Source organism: Panthera onca, chromosome B3, assembly GCF_046562875.1.
Source record: "Panthera onca isolate mPanOnc1 chromosome B3, mPanOnc1 haplotype 2, whole genome shotgun sequence".
NCBI lineage: Eukaryota > Metazoa > Chordata > Mammalia > Carnivora > Felidae > Panthera > Panthera onca.
In genome coordinates, this window is record NC_138344.1 from 379,699 (window position 1) to 399,218 (window position 19,520).

The window sequence follows — 19,520 nt, forward strand, 5'->3', positions numbered from 1 at the left end:
TCGTGACCCAGACACCGGTGTTCTTGAACATACTTCTTCTGTGCACCCTGCGGCCGGCAGGAGAGCGGGGGGAAGTCGGCATCGTGCGAAAGCAGGTAACTGCCCCAGAGATGAAGGGACCCAGGCACTTAATGAACTTGCAGTTTAGAGGCACAGGCTCCCTCCTCCAGGGTGCCGAGTCACACAGAAGCGGTTTGATAAAACTGATCGGTTTCAGAACGGGGTCCTGAAGGGTTAGGATATTTGGCCGGGTGAGAATGTTCAGAGTCCTACCTTCCTGGGCATCTACTTGGTGTTTTGAAAACGTCCGCTGCTGCACTGTGCACTGTGTTAACTTTAGAGAGGCTGCCTTGACAGCGTCTGTGGGCTCCAGCCCTGCCTCGGTTTCCCCGGAGGACCAGCACTTCGGTTCTCTCAGCAGCCACTTGAACTTGGTTGGCATGGAAATGGCTAGCACTCTGAAGCTTGCTGCTGTTTATTAAGAACCTCGTGTGCCTGTAAGTCCGGTCGTGGCTTTTTCCCAAACCCCCATCACCTCCCTCTCCTGCCTCTCGACGTTGGTCGCCCTCCTGTAACCACAGAGCCCTTGACGTTTCCTCTGCCTGTAGCGCCCCCGCCCCCCACACCCACAGGGGGCGCTTTTATGGCTGCCCCCTCCTTTCCACAGCCGTCGCCCATAGCTGACGCTTGCCCTTCTCACTCCAATCACAAGCTCCAGGACAGTGGAGGCCGACCCATCAGATCTCCATGTGAGGCTCTTAACACCCCTCGTTTGAGCTCGAGATCATTTAAAAAACCAGAAGCATCTCTCATACCAGCTCAGTTTTAATTGTAAAGTGACAAGTGTACAGGTGGAGTACGTTTTAAGCAACACCTTCCAGATCCCACTGACGCGCCAAGGAAGGGGCTGGACGTAGTTGTGCCCCATCAACAGCAGTTCTCGACGGCAGGGGGAGTCACAGCACAGAAACAACACCCTGGAACCGTGGTCCATTTGTGAATGGATTTCCACACAGGCTGAGTTGGAAAAGGAGGCTTTAGGTCTGTCCTGACCAGTGGTCAAAGCAGGCCTGGGGTGAGGGGGGCTCGCTCTCTCCTTATTTTGAGCAAGTTATGCCCAACACCCCCGCCGCCCCCCCCCCCCCGCCCCCCAGCCCCCCAGCCAGCAATGCCTGGTCCCCCCAGCCGCTCGCCCTGACTGCCGCAGGCCTCCTGTGCCCTTCGACCCTGCTGGGGGCGGCCCCGGGTCTGCGGCGAACTCCGCTTCTGCCGAACCAAGGAGGGTGGAACATACAAGCGGCCTCGGCTTTAGCCCGCCCAGCGGCTTAGGGAGCAGTTTCTCCTGACCGCCATGGAAGGACCGGGCCAGGAACAGCTAGAGCCTGAGGCAACCCTAAACATGAGCTGCGGTCGGCCTGCTGGGAGTGAAGCAATAGCTGTTGTCCCTCGGAGCAGGCCAGCATTTACAGCGGTGGCCCATGCCGCAGGCACGGCAGAGCCCGTCCACGCGCTTCTCGCCAAAGCAGCATCACGGGAGCAGGAAGCCCTCCGCCACGCAGCCGACAAAAGAGCAGGGAGCCGGGTCTGGGAAGAGGCGACCGGGCCGTGGCGCCCAGGCCGGCCCACCAGGCTTCCCCCACCGCTGCTGCCGGAGGATGTGGGGCCCTCGGGAGGGCTTCCTTCTCTTTACAGAAAGCACTTTGGTGGGAGCATAGCAAAGACGGTCAACAAAAAATCATTAAAACCACAGAGAACAAGGTGTGGGGTCACAAGCAAACAGCTATGGCGGTGTTTCATTTGGAACATGGACCCCACAAGGCCAGGAAGCTTCCAGGAGAGACGGCCATACTTGCACCCCATTCCAGCCACGGGACAGTAGCCACCACGCTGGCCCCACAGCCCACGCGGCGTGAGCCTGGCCCGAGAGCCCAGTCCAGCCCACGGACGTGCCTTTGTTCTTGAGGGCCCTCAAGAATCTAGATCTGGAGATGTCACAGGGGCAGCCCCAGACGAGGCCCCTGGTGCCTGCCCTGCGAGGGGGGCCGGGCGCCGGCACCGGGGCAAGGCCCCCAGAAGCACAAAGTGTCAGTGCGGCCAACCGGCATCTCAAAAGTCTCCTGAAAATGGAAATGAACAGATCCCGTATGTAGACCAGAGGTAATTCACACTCAGAACGTTTAAATATAAATTAAGCTATAACTTAAGTTACAACCGAAAGAACAACAGAACCAAGACGACACTCGGCAGCTGAGGATGCTGGACACACACACGGACACGCCACACACGGGGCCGGGAGGTGATGCCGTTTTCATTGTGCCAACTTTACACTCAGGGCGCCGCTCACGCCGTCTGGCACTGCACCCCGGCCCGCGGCCCGTCGTCGTCGTCCTCGTAGGCCTCCCGGTGCTGGCGCCAGCCCTGCTCGCTGGGGTCGAACTCCTTCAGCTCCACCTGGTCCATGTCGTCCGTGACCCTCACCTTGTGTCGAGGGGGCAGGAGGGCCTCCAGCTGGGGGAGCTTGTCGGGAGGCAGCCAGTGTTTCTCGGGGAAGGTGACCTGTAGAGGGGAGGCCGGAGGGAGCGGCGCTGGTTCCCGCCCGGCTCCCCCCCACCCCCCAACACCTCCAGGACAGGCCCGGAGGACAGGCGGGAACTTACCAAGAACTGGATGATCAGAGTCCCCTTCTCCAGGGGCGCTTTGTAGATCGGCATCCCCTCGTCGTGCACACACTTCAGGTCCCCGTGCTTTATCACCTCCCCTGCCGCACAAAAGGCTCCATTAGGAAGCAGGAAGATGGGGGTGGCCTTGGGGGGGGGGCCCTAGCACCCAGGCGGCACTACAGCCTCGTGGCACCCCCCCCCCCACCCCATCATAAGGGGTCAGTTTAAAAGTGAAGCGGGAGCCAGAACACCCAAGTCTGAGGGGGCGCCTGTGTCCGCAGCCCGACCCGCCCACCTGCCTCTGGGGTCTCACGGCTACTTTTCCAGAAGGCACCGCGGGCGTTGAGGCCCCCCGAGCCTCGCGCGGCGTCTCCCGCCTGACGCGAAGGAAGGAAGGAGCTGGGTCCCCACAGAAGCGAGCTCCTCGGCTCAGTAACACAAATGCACAAACAAGGAGTAACGGGGGCGGAGGAGACGCCAAACGCTGTCAGCAGCCCGAGGAGGCTGCGCGCAGCGTGTCGCAGACCCCTCTGGGCCCTCCTGCGCGGGGCCTCCCGTGGGCTTGTCTGGTGGCAAGTTCTTCTGTCTCCACTCCTCCCCTCTCGCTTCCGCCTCTAACTGGGGGCCGGGAAGCCACACACGGGAGGAGGCAGACAGAGGACAAGTGGGCCGCTCCCGGGGCACCTTCCTCGCGGATCCTAGCGTCTGCACTCCGGCAACAGGAGGAGGAGAAAGCAGCAAAGCCACAAGAAATAAGCCCAAACAAGGAGAGACGGTAAAAGAAAAAAGGACAGGACGCAGAAAAGAAGAAACATGCAAAAAGAAGTAAGAGAAGTCTCCAGCAGATGGCTCTCCGGAGCCCCAGCCCTTCCTTGTAACTAAGCAAGGTGGCGGGGGTGGGGGGAGTCTTCCCCGGGCCTGGTCCCATGTCACCCACCCCCGACCCTGTGGCCCAGGACGAGCTTTCCCGGAGCTGACACAGCCACCAGCCCAGCAGCACCGCCATCAGCTGGGGGCCCTGTGAGCAGGTCATGAACCCGCACCTGCTCACCGCTGCTAGCCGGGGGCCCTGGGAGCCTCAGCCTCCCCGCCAAGCCAAGCCAGGGGGAAGTCGCAAGTGTCACCTTACGCCGTGGGGCTTGATTATGTGCAGACACACACACAACAAACGATCAAACGGTCAAATGCTAACAATGGGCAAATCACGTAGGGGGTCCTTGTACTGTTTTTACTTTTACGACTTGTGGTTGGTTTGAAATTGTTTCCAAACACAAAGTTCAGAAAGAAAAAACTCTGATGAAGGCTTGGCTATCTAATTCCATACGCTTCTATGACAGAAGGGGGACGCAGAGCAGGAGGAGGAAAGCGACAGAAACAGAACAAGGCCACAGAGGGAAGCAAGCGAGAGCCGGCAGAGGGGAGACCGGCAGGGAGCTCTGGGGTCCACTCTCTACGCCGCACCTTAGGGTCTCAGTGCCGGCTGCCACCGCCCTTGGACAGGCAGGTCCCAGCCCAGCCCCAGCCTGGCCCTGCAGCCCTAAACCCCAGATGCCGCTCTGCTCACGGCCCGAGAGGGGGTGGAGGGAGCCTGGGTGTGTTGGCCACACCTGTGCACACGTGCTCTGACACGGATGGTCCCCGGCCCAGCCCCTCCCCTGCCGTCCTCCCATGGCCCTTCCTGCGAGGCGCCCTGCTGCCCACCCGGATGTGGCCCAGAGGAGCCTGCTGTCCGTATGCGAGCTGGGGGCCCGGGCCCTGCAGGACCCTCGTGGTCCCGTGGTCCTGGGAGGGCCCCCTGTGTGTGCAGACGGGCAGGTCTGTGGGAGCATCCGTGGCTAAGCTGACAGGCAACGTCTTTTTCTCGGGAAATTTCTACTTTAAAACGTCTCCCACGTGTAGTCAACAGTGCGGCGGCTATGGGGACACGTGATGAGCCAGCCACAGCATGTTATCAGCTGTTTTCTTACCAAACTAATTTTTAAAAGCTTAAGTTGGCAGGTCCCAGTTACAGTGCTGGACCTCAAGATTCCTGCTTGAGGCTCCTCCCCCCGACTGTTTCCTTCTAGGGGAGTATCTTAAAAATTCACAAAATTCCCAAGTCGTTGGCGAGCACTTTGACCTTAGGGAAAATGAAGTCACGCTAACTTGCGTGACGGAAGTCCCCCACCCCCAGCGTGAAGCCAGGCTAGCGGCCAGCAATGTCATACGCAGTCAGCACAGCAGGGACGGACACACGTCCGAAACATTACCTGCCTTGGACGTAATAACGAGCACGCGATCGTCCAGTGTTTTTATCATCTTCTTGAAGCCACAGAGGGCTTCAGAAAGCTGAATTTTCATTTTCATGATCAAGTCGTGGCCTCGCCTCTGAAAGACACTATGATCCTTCTGATCAAGCACAATTATGACATCGCCAGGCTCCAGCTCAGGCTCCTGATCTCCTTCTCCGTGAAACAGTATCTTTTGACCGTCTTTCATACCTGTGAGACATCATCCTTACTGATTAGCACTTCTCTTAAAAACCATGCTTCCTACACAGCTGTGAAGGTGGCACAGAGCCCTCTCGGGGTTTTACTCATCAAACCTCCCAACTTGGAGGGAACCAGAGCAGTGGCTGGGATCACGCCCCCCACCCCACCACATGGCGCAGCGGGAATGCCCTCCACCACCGCGCACACGCGGCCTTCTCGCTGCACGCGTGGGGCGCGGCTCCGGGGCCGCGTGCACGTGGACACAGGGTTCAGGATGCTTAAACAGAAGTCCTTTAAGAACATCTGTCAGTCTGGGTATTGAGTTGTGCGCTTTGGTCCCATCTCTCATGTAGCATATATTCACCGGATTAGGAATCCACAGAATAATCCACGGAGAACCGCTAACCGTGAAAAAGGCCTTCTAACGATGGCGCAGGCACAACAGACGGCAGGGGAAGGCGGGGGCGAGGAGGATCCGAGGCAGCAGAGGGACACGTGCAGAAGGAGCAAGCGGCCCCACGCGCACGAGCTCTGCGGCCCACGTTCACCAGGATCCTCCCAGTGACTCTAAAGGAATCGCTAGAGGACGGCGGGAGGACAACCGACCAAAATCAAGGTCCAGTGACTCTCAGAGCGCTGGAAAGCCCTAGAGAGGGGGTTGTTTTGGTCTCGAGGGAGCAGACCTCAGCAAGCAAACAGGCAGGTGAACGGGACGGCGGGGGGACGTGGGGGGACGAGCGGGGGCAAGAGGGTTCCGGGCACATCCGGGGCCCCTCGAGTATCTGCAGCATCACAGACCTCCCTTCCCGACGCCAGCACGCGCCCGCGGTCGGCACCGAGAAGCGCCTCCAGCCGGCGAGCGGTGCTGGGCGGCCTCACCTTTTTCAACGTGTACCTCGATGATCTTCTTCTCACGGGTCACCTTGGCGCCACCGCAGATCTCACAGCGGTCCCTGGGGCTGATGCGCTCGCCCTGGCCCTTGCACTCGACGCACACGGTCTGGATCTGCTGCACCACGCCCGGCCCGACCTGCTGGATGTGCACCTGCATCCCGCGGCCCTTGCACAGGGGACACTTCTCCACAGAGCCCTTCTTCCCGCCAACACCTGGGGGGGGGGGGGGGGGCAGGAAGCAGAGCTGGGCACCAGGGCACGGGGGACACGGGGGGACTGGACTGTTTACAGTCACGGAGAGCAATGCGGGAAAGTCTGGGCGATTCTAACCGAGCGGGTAGCATCCAGACATAAACGTGGGGTCGCAAAGGTTCGCGGTCCCGGCCACACCAAGCCAATTCATCCCTCGGGCTTCCTCAGCCGTGTCTTCTTCTGCCCCTGCCCACAGGTGGCCGAGTGGGCCCGGCTGCGAGAACTGGAGGGGTGGCTCCCCAGCTCGGCCGACTCAGGACAACGTGCGTCCGAGGTCACCAGATACTATTTTTCTTGAAAAATCCTGTTTTTAAAACTTGTGTTCGTGGGGCGCCTGGGTGGCTCAGTGAGTTGAGCGTCCGACTTCAGCTCAGGTCATGGTCTCACGGTTCGTGAGTTCGAGCCCCGTATTGGGCTCTGTGCTGACAGCCGGGAGCCTGGAGCCTGCTTCGGACTCTCTGTCTCCTCCTCTCTCTGCCCCTCCCCTGCTCCCGCTCTCTCGCTCTCAAAAATAAACATTAAAAAATAAAAAAAACAACTCAAGATGCGGTGAACTATGCCCAGCTGCCTGGTTTTACAAAGCTTCACTGGAACACGGGCACGTCTGCTCATTTATGCCAACGGCTGCTGGCGCACTGAGAGTTGAATGGTCCTCAGAGACCATGCGGCCCACAAGCCTGAAACACTTACTATCTTAGCCCTTTACAGAAAAAGTTTGCTGACCCCTAAGTTAGGTGAATCATCTTAATTTTTTTTTTTTTTTTTTTTTTTTTTTAATTAGCCTCCACACTCAGCATGGAGCCCAGCTCAGGGCTTGGACTCAACCCCGAGATCAAGACCCAGGCTGACGTCAAGCTTCGAATGCTTAGCCGACTGAACTACCCAGGCACCCAACTTTTAAATTTTTTAAATTAACACGTTAAAAAAAAAAAGTCACTCCATATAAAAAGTGTACAGGGCAGAGTAACACAGATTTGGCCCTTAGGCTACCAGTTTGCAATCTGTTTGACCCTTATGTTTGAAAAAATCAAGTGTTTTCCTCTGAACTGTAAACCAGAACTGTTTCGTCCTCTAAGGGATCAAACCTATGTGACTCATTCAAACGTTAATTTTTACCTTCACATTTTTCACAAATTACGTTTTTCTGGAGGGCCAGCTTCTTTGTGACTCCGTTATATAAATCTTCGAGAGTTACAGACAGCTGATGTACAACATTCTTGCCTTAGGAGAGGGAGAAAGAACACCTGGGAATATGGTATTAGACGTGCCCACGGGACCCCCAATGCGGGCACCTCCAGAGCCCAGAGCCACACCCATCACTCATTCTGTCGGTGCTCCCATCTCACCGGCCCAGCCTCCGGGCCTCTGCCAGCCGGAACCAATTCTGGCCAGCGACTGATAGATGTGGACAAAACGACTTCCCGTCTTTGTTTTCTCAGCACCCCCCTGAGGACGGAGCGATCGCTGGGGGACCCGGCCTGGGGTCGCTGCTGTTCCCCACGACAGGGCCCCTCCCGCACAGGGGAGGCAGGACCAGCAGTCTAGGCACTTTAACTGGAATTCTACTCTCCCCCGAGCGTAATGCTCTCTACTCTTTGAGCCCTTCTGTCGTCTGTGGCCAAGTGGGAACTCTCCCCTGCATCTTTGGGGTGGGAGTCTATGGTGACTCACAGGGTCGGAACCTCCCCCCCACCGTGGGACCCTCACGCTCCCCAAGACAAGACCCCCGCTCCCCTGCTGCCCGTGGGACCCTCACAATCCCCAAGACAAGCTGCTGTTGCCTGGCCGTCAACTTTGAGACACAACCTGATTCAGGGAGTGAAGTGGTTCATCTCGGGGCAGTGAGGGCACCCACGGTTTTAATCGTGTCCATAACGTCACTGACGGGAGCGGCTACACACCCAGACCACGGGGGGAGACTTTCCTAACCTCCGCGTGATTTTCGGCTCCCTGTGTTCAAGACTTGACAGCCAAGCTTCTGAAGCTCAGGGTCTGTCATAATGTAAAAACAAAACCCCCTTATTCCCCCAGGGCCTCTTGCCGACCCAAACCACCCCTCTTAAACTCCAAGGCAGAGCTTGCTTCTTCCGATTTTACCCAGGATTTTAACAAGCTTGGCTATCTATCTGGTTTCAGGGTCCAAAGCAGATCATCGACAGGGAACCAGAAGGGGGAAGGGGCAATACGAGACCACGGCTAACAGAGGCGGCAGAGGACACAGCCTGGTGGGAGGGACGAGGTGGAAAAGCAAATCCCAGAATCAGAAACAGCAGCCTGGGGCCACTCAGCCAAGGCCGGTCCCTCCTGCAGCCCCCGGGGATGAAGCCGCTAACCCACAACACGTTCCAGAGAGAAGGGGGTGAAATCGTGTCACCTGAAAAATTGGAGCGGGCTGAGAAAACAAGGCCACACTGCAGAGTGCCAGCCACACAGAGCGCAGGGCCCCTGGCCAGACAAGGGGCAGAGACAGCAGGTGCCATTATGTCCCTCAGGGCACTCAGAGGCCTGACCCCAAGGACAGAGAAGCAGAGGGCAAGATGAACCTCCTTCCTGGCCGCCAGTGCGCTTGCTCCCTTTCAGGTCGTGTCTGGAGGGTGTCAGGTCAGTGGTACGCGTGCTGAGACATTCCAGGTGCCTGGATACACGCTAAGGGGTGAACCATTTAAAGCTAGCGACCCCCAAACATGACGTGTGTACCCTGTTAAGGCATAACCCGTCTTGATTCCATTAACACGTATGATCTGAAAACTATAAAATTTGCCGAACGTCTTCAACAAGTATTTACCTCTTCTCTCTCTTGCCATCCGTCCCCCGCCACCAAAGAACATGTCAAATATGTCCATGGGTGACGAGAAGCTGGGGCTGCCCGAGCCTCCTTCCTTAATCGCCTGTTCACCACCCTGGTCATAAATGTCCCTTTTCTTTGGATCCGAAAGCACTTCATATGCCTGGGATATGAGCTTAAACTTTAAGATGAAACGAGAGAGACAGAGAGAGAGAGAGAGAGAGAGAGAGAGAGATTACAATGAGAGAGAGGACGTTTGAGGACTTTGTGAGGCACACCCACCATCACAGACTTCACGGCAGACACATTCTGCACCTGGTCCCCCGACACCAGCAGCCTGCGCCCTCCGGAACCTGGCTTCTCCGGGAAACGGGGCCAACCGAGTGAGGGGCTGGTGGCAGGGCCTCTCTCGGGAGAGCGAGGGGAGCTCCTCCAGCCTCGGCCGCCCGGGGCTCCACCTACCACCAGATAGCACCCTGGCTCCCGACCCCCCGGCCCCCGGGTGCAGCCGCCTCCCAGCTCAGGAGCAGCTTCCCTGCTTCCCTGGCACGAAACTCAGTTACAGACGTCCGTGCGTGCACCCGTCCCCACGCGCAGCTGTCCCCACATGTACCTGTCCCCATGCATCTGTCCTCCTGACCTTGCCCTCGGGCTCCCCATCTCGCCTCCCGCCAGCACCAAAACCTCTCTCCTCACATCTCATCTGCCTCCCAATGTTTACATCCAAGGCCCCAAAGTGGACGAAACACCCCACGCGTCGCCTTCCTGCCGAAACTGTGTCACTGGCAACCAGTTATTAAAAAAAATGTCAGAAAACCCCAACTGAAAGACATTCTAGAAAACTAAATGCACTGTGACCCTGGACTGGGGAACGATGGCTAGAGAAGACACTGGGACAAGTGGAGACATGTGAATTTGTTCCTCGGGGGAGAGGCGTACGGCTGATCCGTGCGGGGATGTGGGTGTTCCTCGGCGAGACCTGCCAAGTTTCTGGGCCGAGAGCTCACGCGGCTGCAGCTTCGGGTAACCGTGAAGAGACAGGTAGAGCAGACACAGTGACACGTTTACAGTGCGAGAAGCTGGTGAAGGAAACGCGCGTGTTCACACTCCCACCTCCATCTTTCCGTCCGTGTGTGCAAGCTTTCAACATAAAATTAGGACAATATAAAGTATCTCCAGGGCATCCGTGCTCGCCACACCCCAGGCCCGCTCCGCAGAGGCGACCGCCGTGACCTCGCCCGTGTCCCGCCTCTTGTGCTCATGCCGGCTGCCGGCGCCCCAGTGAGTAGGCCCGGGCCGTGGGGCGCCAAGGCCAGACCGCACGTATCCTCCGACCGAACCCCCACTGCAGCTGGGACAGCTTCGTCCCCTGCTGGGACCCAGAGGGACGCGTGGCGTGTGGAAGGCACTTGGTACTCGTTAGATGCACGGCTTGATTCTGGTGGGGCTTCAGAAATGCACACGGGACGCGGGGTCCCGGCCCTCCAGGGGCACTCCCCGGTCTGAGACAAGGCTCTACGTGAAAATCCCGTAAGGCAGCTGCCTCCGTAAAACACACAGAAAAGAAAACGTGCTATGAAGCCACAAGCACGGGGGCGCCTGGGGGGCTCGGCCGGTCGAGTGTCGGACTCGATTTCGGCTCAGGTCACGATCTCACGGTTCGTGGGTTCGACCCCGAGTCGGGCTCTGTGCTGACAGCGCGCAGCCTGCCTGGGACTCTCGCTCTCTCTGCCCCCGCCCTGCTTGCACATGAGTGTGTGTGCACCTTCTCTAAATAAACTTAAAATACACACGCCTGTAAATCTTGATAGAAGTACTACATTTCCTCTTGTGTTACAGATGCCGGGTAGAGATCTAACACGTACCTAATCAACAAATGACAGCTAGTAACTAGGTAATTTTAAAAATTAAGTCTTCAAGGGACATCAGATCCTACTCCAGGCAGCCAGACCTTCTGCTAAGTTAATTCTCCACATTTCTGCAAAGCAGCAGGTACCAGTCACGACCACCGCTCTGCACAGCAGAGTGTGGGGATTAGGTGCCCGGGACGTTAGCTCTGACAGCAGGGAGACCAGGCACCCCCCCACCCGAGTTCCTGGGCCTGTGTGTCAGGGACTAGGTATGCTCCCTGAGAATTTCCACAGGAAGCACTCACCAAATATCCTGGATGCCTGAAAGGCACCCACACTTAACTGACCCCATGATTAGTCTGAGGAAGCAGAAGCGACGGCCTGTCCGGGAGGCCGTGTCCCACGTGGGAGGGGGCTCCCACTTCTACCAGCCCGTCACCGCCCCCCCCCCCCCCCCCCCCCGAGCTGCAGCACTCTAGACCCCAGTTCAGGTTTGCCTCACCGCTGGACACTCGGGCTCCGACCGGCTCACCTTTCAGTCTGCGATCATTCGCCACCCACCTTAAGGAGATTACTGTGCAGCGAGGAAAAAATGGCTCTGGAATGATGTCTCAACTTGGAAAAGTACTTTTGATAAAATACCATGTAGCGAGAAAAAAATGTACCAGGATGACCACATCTGATCCCCCCGGAAAGAGCTGCCTGCGAAGAGGCACCGTCACGGCAGTTAGGGTGACATGTACTAGGTGGTTTTTCTCTACATTCTGGTATTTCCTGTACTGTTATGCTGTCTTTTATGATTTTTCAACTTGAAAATCTACAATCCAAACTAAAATTTACGGTGCAATGGGCCAAAAGACGGGATGCATCTCAAGCTGATCAGGGTAGCAGTCCAGACGCCCCCAGCTCTGCCCGAGAGGGACTGGCTTACTGGTCCCGCCAGAAGGGCCCATGGAAAGCTGGCGGGACGAGGGGACTGCGGACTCCACAGGGCACCTGACGACAAACACGGCCGCCCGGTGCTTAGCAACACAGGACAACAGGGCCCAAAACAAAGGCCAACGGCCATCTTAGCGGTCTCCCTGCAGGGCGGAAAGACCGGCTTCATCTATTTTTCAAGAGACATTAATAATACAGCGACAAACCTGGGAAGAAAATAAAGACTCTACCTGTGACAAATCAAGTAGGTGAGAACTGCACACAGACTTGAGCAGACAACACAAGGTCTACACAGTGTGCCCAGCACACAAGAGGCCCAGGAAGGAAGCATCTGGTGAAGAATGAGTGAGTCTAGGGAACCCTATGGCACAGAGTTTCTACGAATTGTGTCCAGTCTCCTCGCCCCCTGTGATCTCCGACCCAATTTTCACGGAGTGCCCGATGCCCCCTCCACTGCAAAACCTTCCCTCCGGAACCGCCCCCTACAGGGCATGCGCCACCCCCCCCCCCATCCACCCACAGCCAGACACCGGGCCCGTGACTGTGCAATGGCGAGCACAGGTGCAGGAGACCAGCCCGGTGACTCAGAGTTTGGGTCAGAGGCAGCCCACCAGAGCTTCAGCCAACAACCAAACTGAAGGGTTGTATCCCCGTATCCCCCTCATGGAAGGCGGGGATGGGGGACATCACGGAACCCCTGCTCCAGACAGAGAGGAACGTACCAGACTTCACCATCAAGAGACTCATTTACGGGACACCCATGTGGTGCCTGAAAATAAGCTGTGGGACGGGTTTCTACAGGACAACGCCTACGGGAACGTGGGACAGCTCGGGTCCAGTTTAAAACAGCTTCAGGACAGCAATGGCACAGTCAGTCCAGCTGTGCGCACACGGTCATGAACTCACTCCTGGAAAGTGCCAGGAGACCTGACCTGAAACTGGGGTCAGGAGGCTTTCCCCCAGGCTGCCTCTAGCCAGCCTCTGAAACATCGAGTGAGAAGCCCGGCTACGCTCTCATTAAGGGAGAGTCTCAGAAACGGGCCACGGCAAACTTGGGAGCACGTCTATGAGACACCAACGCCGTGCAGAAAGCCGGTGACTTTCAAAGCTACAGTAAGCCATCTAAATATAGAGGAAAGAATTCGAGTGAGTGACAAGACAAAACGGTCTTGCAGGAAAGCATGTTAAGCTTGTGACAGCCACATTCGGCACATGTGGCTAAATATAAATATTCTATCACTGTTGCCACCGGCCAACCTTCCTGAAGGAGCCTCCTCCTGCACGGGGCAGGGAACACAGGCGGGCACTCACACTAGCCACGGTGCCACAGGTCCAAGTGCTGGATGGGTGCCTGCGGCCTCAAGGGTGACAGCCCGTGCTGCCAGCGACTACAAAAGTCCACCTCCCCAACGTCATCGGACACAAAGTTTCCTAAGAAAGTGGCAGAAAGTGGAGGGAGGAGTGGCCAGGCCAACAGACTGTCCCAAGGATCCACGCGCGGTCCTTCCAGTCCCCGGTCAGGTGCATAGTGAGCCCAAGGAGGCCGGCTCTGTTCCCAGGAACAGCAAACAGTTGAATTCAGGTGCCTATTACAGAATTCTCCAGCCTATTATCGATACTTGGAATCAACTGTGGGTCATCTGTCACAGAAAACCTGGAATATTCCCGCAAAATGATGTATCTGGGCAGAGATCTCTCGGTTCCTGCTTAGTAGATGTGATTATTCAATGCCTGACAGGAGAGAGGCACACAGACCAAATCTGGCCAGCGGTTCAGCTGACTGACACCGGGTTTGTCTCAGGTCCTAGCGAGAAACTCACCCCTGGGGTGTGTGCGTCAAGGGATCAGCACGGAACAGTTCAACCCAGTTGCTCCTGGCGAGCGTGCAAACTTCTGGTGCCGTGTGCCTCAGTTCACTGGGTTGCTGGCTGCCCTTCTGCAGAACTTCCCTCCAGCGGTGTGCCCACCAGGCTTCCCTGCCACCAACCCTGACCCCAGCCCAGCCACAGCCTGGGCCCCCGCCCCCTATGCGCGGCAGGACCCCAGCTGCAGCCCCTGAGCCCCAACCCCGACTCCAGCCTCCACAGCAGCCCGCAGCCCGTGGCCAGGTGCCTGTCCCCAACCCCAGCCCAGGGCCCTAGCAACCTGTCCCGGACCCCAGCCCCCCCCCCCCCCATGGCCTGTCGCCGAGCCCGCCCCCACCCCCGCCGTACCCCGGGCCCCAGCCACCTATGCCCGCCCCGACCCCAGCCTCTGGGCCCCAACCCCAGTCCGGGACCCCACCGCCTGCCCCCGACCCCGGCCCCAGCCTCGATGCAGCCTTAGTCCTGCACCCGACCCGACCCGACCCCGACGGAAGCCCAGGCCCGCCGCAGCTCGGACCCCCGCCGCCTATCCCCGGGCCCCGACCGCGACCGCGACCCCAGCCCCAGCCCCAGCCCCCGGCCCCCGACCCGGCCCCCAGCCCCCGGCCCCCAGCCCCGGCCCACAACCCCAGCCCCCGGACCCCGACCCGGCCCCGCCGACGACCGCCGCCAGTGCCCGGCCCCAGCCCGCCGCACCTTCTCGCCCTCATCCGGGTTCTTGTCCGGGTGGTACTTGAGCGCCAGCTTCCGGTAGGCCTTCTTGATCTCCTCCGGGGACGCGCTGGGCTTCACCCCCAGGATGTCGTAGTACTGGGTCTCCTTCACCATCTTGGCTCTGCGGGCGGGGCGGGGCGGGCGAGGCCGGTCAGCGCCCCCCGGACGACCCGCCGCCCGCCCGCGCGTCCCGCTCCGGCTCCCGCTCCCGCTCCGGCTCCCGCCGCCGCTGCCGCCGCCGCCCTGGGCTCCCGCCGCCCGCCGCCCGGGGCCGCCGCACTCGGCCTCCGGCGCCTCCGCCGCGGGTTTTATTCGGCGCCGGCGGAAGGTTCCGCGAGGAGACGGTGACGCCACAAAGGCCCAGAACCTTCGCGGAGGTTCCGGCGGCGCCCGGGCGGGCGGGGCAGCGGGCGCGCGGCCGGGACCCCGACCCCGACCCCGACCCCAACCCCCGACGGCCGACTCACAGGTGCTCTGCCACCGCGCCCGGCTCGCCCCGCCCCCGAAGCCCTCGGCTCGCCCGGAGCTGGACGCCGGATCCCCGACGGCCGACTCACCCGGTGCTCAGCGCCCGCGCCCGGCTCGTTCGGCCCCTGACCCCCGACGTCTGTGTCACCCAGCCTCCGGCTGCGGATCCCCCGCTCACCCGGAGCTGGACTGGACACCTGACTCCCGACGCCCCCCGCCCCGGGCTCGCCCTGCCCCACCCCACCCCACCCCGCGAGACCCCGCCGGCCCACCTGCTGTTCTGGGCGGTCCGCTCCTCCGGCTGCCCGTCCGACTCCCTGGGACGCCAGCTCTGATCGCCGCCCCGGGCCATGTCTGGGGGCTGGGAAGGGGGCTTGGGCGTCCGGGGCCGCCGCCTTGCCCTGCGGAAGACCAGACAGCCCGAGGGGTCGCGCCGGCGGGAACCGTGCCCTGAGGGGTGGGACTGAGCCAGCTTCGTCCCGGGCTCCGCGCCCTGCCGCGCCCAGGGGTGTGGCCGCCCTCTGTGCGGTAATGGCAGGGGGGCGCGCAGCGGCCAGAGGTGGGCTGCGGCGTCTTTGAGGGGGTTGGAGCGGACTGGGGGCCGCCGCCGTGGGGGGGTGGGGTGCAGTTCCCGAGACCCTATGGCTGCCGGCACCCCCCCCCCCCCCCCCCGCCGTGGGGCATTTGCAAGGCAGGGGCGAGCGTGAGGCCTGACGGATATGTGTGGTGCTGCTTTGCTGGCCCCAGCTGTGCACCGTGGCCTCCGCACTGCGCACACCTGGGAACTCCTGAAATCCTCCAAGGGCGAGCAGTGACACCCCACAGATGTGGGCAGTGACGCCCCTCAGGTGTGAGTAACCACGTTTCCAGGTCTCCCAAGAGAGGGCAGCGTCTTGCATCCACTAAGGCCGGACTGCTCAGGGACCCAGTGTTGTGCACGTTGGGGGTGGGGGTGGCCCTGGAGCCTGTGTCCGGCCCCTCAGGGGGCTCGGTGGCCCAGGGCCCTGTGTGGAAGGGTACGGTAACAAGTCTCTGTCTGACCTGCCCAGGCTGTGCCCAGCTCTCTGTAGGCGCCTGGTAGCCAGATGGCCACCCTCGGGCAGAAACAGGCCCAGAAGGAGGGCTATCCGAGAACAGGCCTGCTCCAGCCGCCTTGGCTCCCACTGTGGAACACTCTGTCGGGGCAGGGAGGGCTCTCCTCTCTGGGGTCCCCTGGTCTTGTGTGGGGTCCTGTGGCTGAGGCAGGCCCTCTGCCCTCCTCCACGTGTTCGGTGGTGGAGTGGAATGACTTTTAACATCCAAGCAAAATTAAACTGTCGTCTCTGGTTTGGGAGACATTGCCTTTTCCTCTCAATTAGTCCCCTTGAGAGCAGTAACCTTCGGACGGAGAATGCAGAGCTGGAGGTCAGGGGGCCTGGCCCCCCAGCAGATATTATTTGCGATGTGAAGCTTAGCCTCTCTCTGAGCTGGTTTGCTCATCCGCAGGCCACGGTCATTGCCGCCTGCTCGCCTGCCTTCCTCGAGGGGCTCTCCAGGGGTCAGATGGGATGATAACCGTGAAGGCTTCGAGCACAGTGGGTCTCGCTCCCAGCAGCTCTCACAGGGATCACGTGGGAGCTTCTGAAAATCCCTGCGTCCAGGCTGCACTGTGGACCGGTTCCATCAGAACTTTTAAGGCTCCCCAGGTGACTCCAGTGTGCCAGCAGAGCTGAGAGCCACTGCCCAGTGCCACATGCCTCCCAGACACGTACCCTGGGCCAGCCAGGGTCACGTCATGATGGCCATATGCGGGAGGCCAGAGCCGCTGGAAATCGTGAGGCCTAAGTTCAGATCCCAGCTTTGTTACTTCTGGCTGCGTGATCTTGGGCAGGGGCGTCAACCTTTCCGAGCCTTAAATTCCTTGATTTTTTGGTGGGGATCATTTTAAAAGTATCCGCCTCACAATTCTGTAAAGCACCTGGTACGTAGTTTCAACACGTTGATGCGTTTTGTTTTCCTTTTTCCTTTTGTCTACACAAAATCGGCCGACAAAGATTCTTTCCTTTACGGACTCTACCAAAGCTCTCCGAGCCCTCTTCGCAGCTGGGCCTCAACCTTGGCCTATACAGACTTGAGTAAACACTAAGGCCGTATCCCTGAGATGACACTGACCCTCAAAGCGCCTGCGTGAGAGAGCTCAAGGCTGCCCAAACTTGTTACTGTTTATCCCCCCCCAACACCTGAGGGCAGGGCCTGCGTCTCCCAGTCTCTGAGGCGAGTAGGGTCCTCACTTCAGGAACTGCCAGCCGGCAGATGCGGCCGGCCTGAGTGTGTCCACACTGGCCCTTTGTAAGGGCCTGCCCCTGCCCCTGCCCCTGCCCCCTCACTCCCTCTGGAGCACCAGTCAGTTCTGCCTATTGTCGCGCCGTTAAAATCCGTACTCCTTTGAACAGGGTCTTTGTTTACCTTTGACAAAGCCTCTGATGAGATAGCAGGTTGTTTCCCGTAGTTAGTCATGGGAGGATTTGAGACTTTACACGTTTAAAATTTATCGGTTACGCTTTTATTTTCACGGTTACTTTTATCACAGCAACTGTTGTGAGTGACGTTGGTTTTCCAGTCGCAGTAAGCAACTTAAAGCTTCCTTTACGTTTACATTAAAAAAAAAAAAAAGAGTAAGGACTTCTTGTACATCTATGAGATTACAGGTGGCGTTTGATTGACTGAAATTTGGGAAACGCGGATCCAATTCCGCACCTCCTCTTACAGCCAAGGAGACTTTTAGATGGAGAGGCGACAGTGAGAGGCACAGAACGGGCCTTGCCCCCGACTCACAGTGCCGGGCTCCCCTCGTGGCCCAGGTGGGAGAAGAGTCCAAGCGGGCACAGAAACCGCTCTTCCAAAGTCAACCGGGAACGGGTTCCCCCAAAGGGTGCAGAAACCTCTTGAGGAGGTGGGGGGAGGAAAAGCAACTGTTGGAGAGCGAGAACGGGAAGAGAAGCAGGAGTGTGGACAGGAGCCAAGACCACAGAAGGCCAGAGGGGCCAGGCGGCAGGGGCCCAGGGGTTGCAGGGCCAGGGCCCCGAGGGGCGGCCACGGCGTCTCTCCAACGGCAGGATGTTAATTTGTTGGCCCCAAAATAGCAGGTGTTCTCCAGGCCCCTGTTTCAGTATCTGCTTCCCTACCTCTCTCCGGCTGTGTGACTTTGGGCAGATGCCCTCTCTCCAAGCCTCGGTTTCCCCTTCTGCACGGGGGGCAAGAACGCCAACCTCGTGGGGTTCTTGTAAAGATTGATGGGGGGGGGGGCACGCGTCAAGTGCTGAGTGTGTGCCCAGCAGATGGCCGGGCTCATGGGATGGAATTTATTGATTTCCATCAAATAATGGATGGGCGGCGTGCACCTCCGTGAGCCAGAGCCGCGTGGGGCAGCAGCAGCACCCAGCTGCATGAAGGGAGTGCCTGCCCCGGAGGAGCCCACGGACCGGCCACGCCTGAGCACCCGGCTCTAACCCTCTGGGTAACCCCCGGCGTGGGCCATTTTGCCAGCGTGCCAGCCCCGGGGATTCGTATCGAAATAACCACCGCTGCCTCGCTTTAACGGACCAAACCCAAGCTTCTGATGTTTCTGTGGGTTACAGTTTCCAAGAGCCCACGTACTCCTGGGACTCCGGCCTCACCCACAGCTGCTGCCCCCAGTAACGGGGTGGGGGTGTGGGGGTCTGTTTCAGGAGAAAAAACTAAGAAAGTAAGGGAACGGTCTCCCTGGCGTATTGTTGTGCTTTGCAGATGATGTCCTGAGGTCCTCCCATCAGACCGGCGTCCCGTGAGGCCGCACGGCTGCAGAGAAGGCGGCCACCGACCATCTCTGCCTGTCTGTCCGGCACCGAGGGAGGCCCACGGGGAACAGCCCAACTCTAGCCTGCGTGGGGCTCACAGCAGCCAGCAGGGAGACCAGCCCCTAGCCACATGGTGTGGTGACAGCCACGAAGGAGACGTGCGGGCACACCCTGCACCCGCCCTGCTGCACCCTGCAGATACCGCCTTCTTCCACCCGAAGGTCTGGGGTGACCCCGCGCTGAGCGCGTCTCCACTGCTCCCACCGGACCTCCCTCGGTGTCTGTGCCACAGTCTGGTAATTCTCCCAGTATTGCAGACATTTCCATTACTATTCCATTTGTCACGGTGAGATGTGACCGGTGATCTTCGATATTAGTATTGTCCTCGTCTTAGGGGCACCGGAACGGGGCCCGTGCGAGACGCAAACTTAGCGATAAATGTTGGCTGTGCTCTGACTGCGCCCACCGCCGGCTGCCCAGCCCTCTCCCCCCTCCGCAGACCTCTCTCTTCCCTGAGACGCAACAGTGTTGAAATCGGGCCAGTTAGTAACCCTACAGTGGCCTCTAAGTGTCCAAGTAAAGGGCAAGCATCACACGTCCCTCACTTTAAATCTAGAAAAGGTTAAGTTTAGCGAGGAAGGGCCTTACGTGCCAGCGAACCACGTCATGACAGCAAAGGCAGAGTTCTCGACAGAAATGAAAGGGCTCCACCGGTGGCTATGGATGATAAGAAAGGGAAAAGGCCTTATTGCCGATGCAGAGAGAGTTCGAGTGGTCGGGACAGAAGGTCCAGCCGGCCACGATGTT

The 19,520-nt window shown here is 59.2% G+C and overlaps 1 protein-coding gene across 2 annotated transcripts; it reads right to left on the minus strand.

Moving 5' to 3' along the window:
• Positions 1–807: 807 nt before the first annotated feature.
• DNAJA4 (DnaJ heat shock protein family (Hsp40) member A4) lies at positions 808–15,365 on the minus strand. 2 transcript variants are annotated; one of them, XM_081795822.1, is made up of 8 exons: positions 15,171–15,365; positions 14,413–14,551; positions 9,063–9,243; positions 7,394–7,498; positions 6,011–6,238; positions 4,910–5,140; positions 2,658–2,758; positions 808–2,556 (listed from the first exon to the last, which is right to left on the minus strand). In XM_081795822.1, exons 1-8 carry the CDS (start codon positions 15,248–15,250, stop codon positions 2,341–2,343), a joined length of 1,281 nt encoding a protein of 426 aa, XP_081651948.1. In that variant the 5' UTR covers positions 15,251–15,365; the 3' UTR covers positions 808–2,340. The 2 variants fall into 2 exon arrangements, with proteins under 2 accessions (XP_081651948.1, XP_081651949.1); XM_081795823.1 differs by lacking the exon at positions 15,171–15,365 and adding an exon at positions 14,988–15,004.
• Between the last annotated feature and the right edge of the window lie 4,155 nt (positions 15,366–19,520).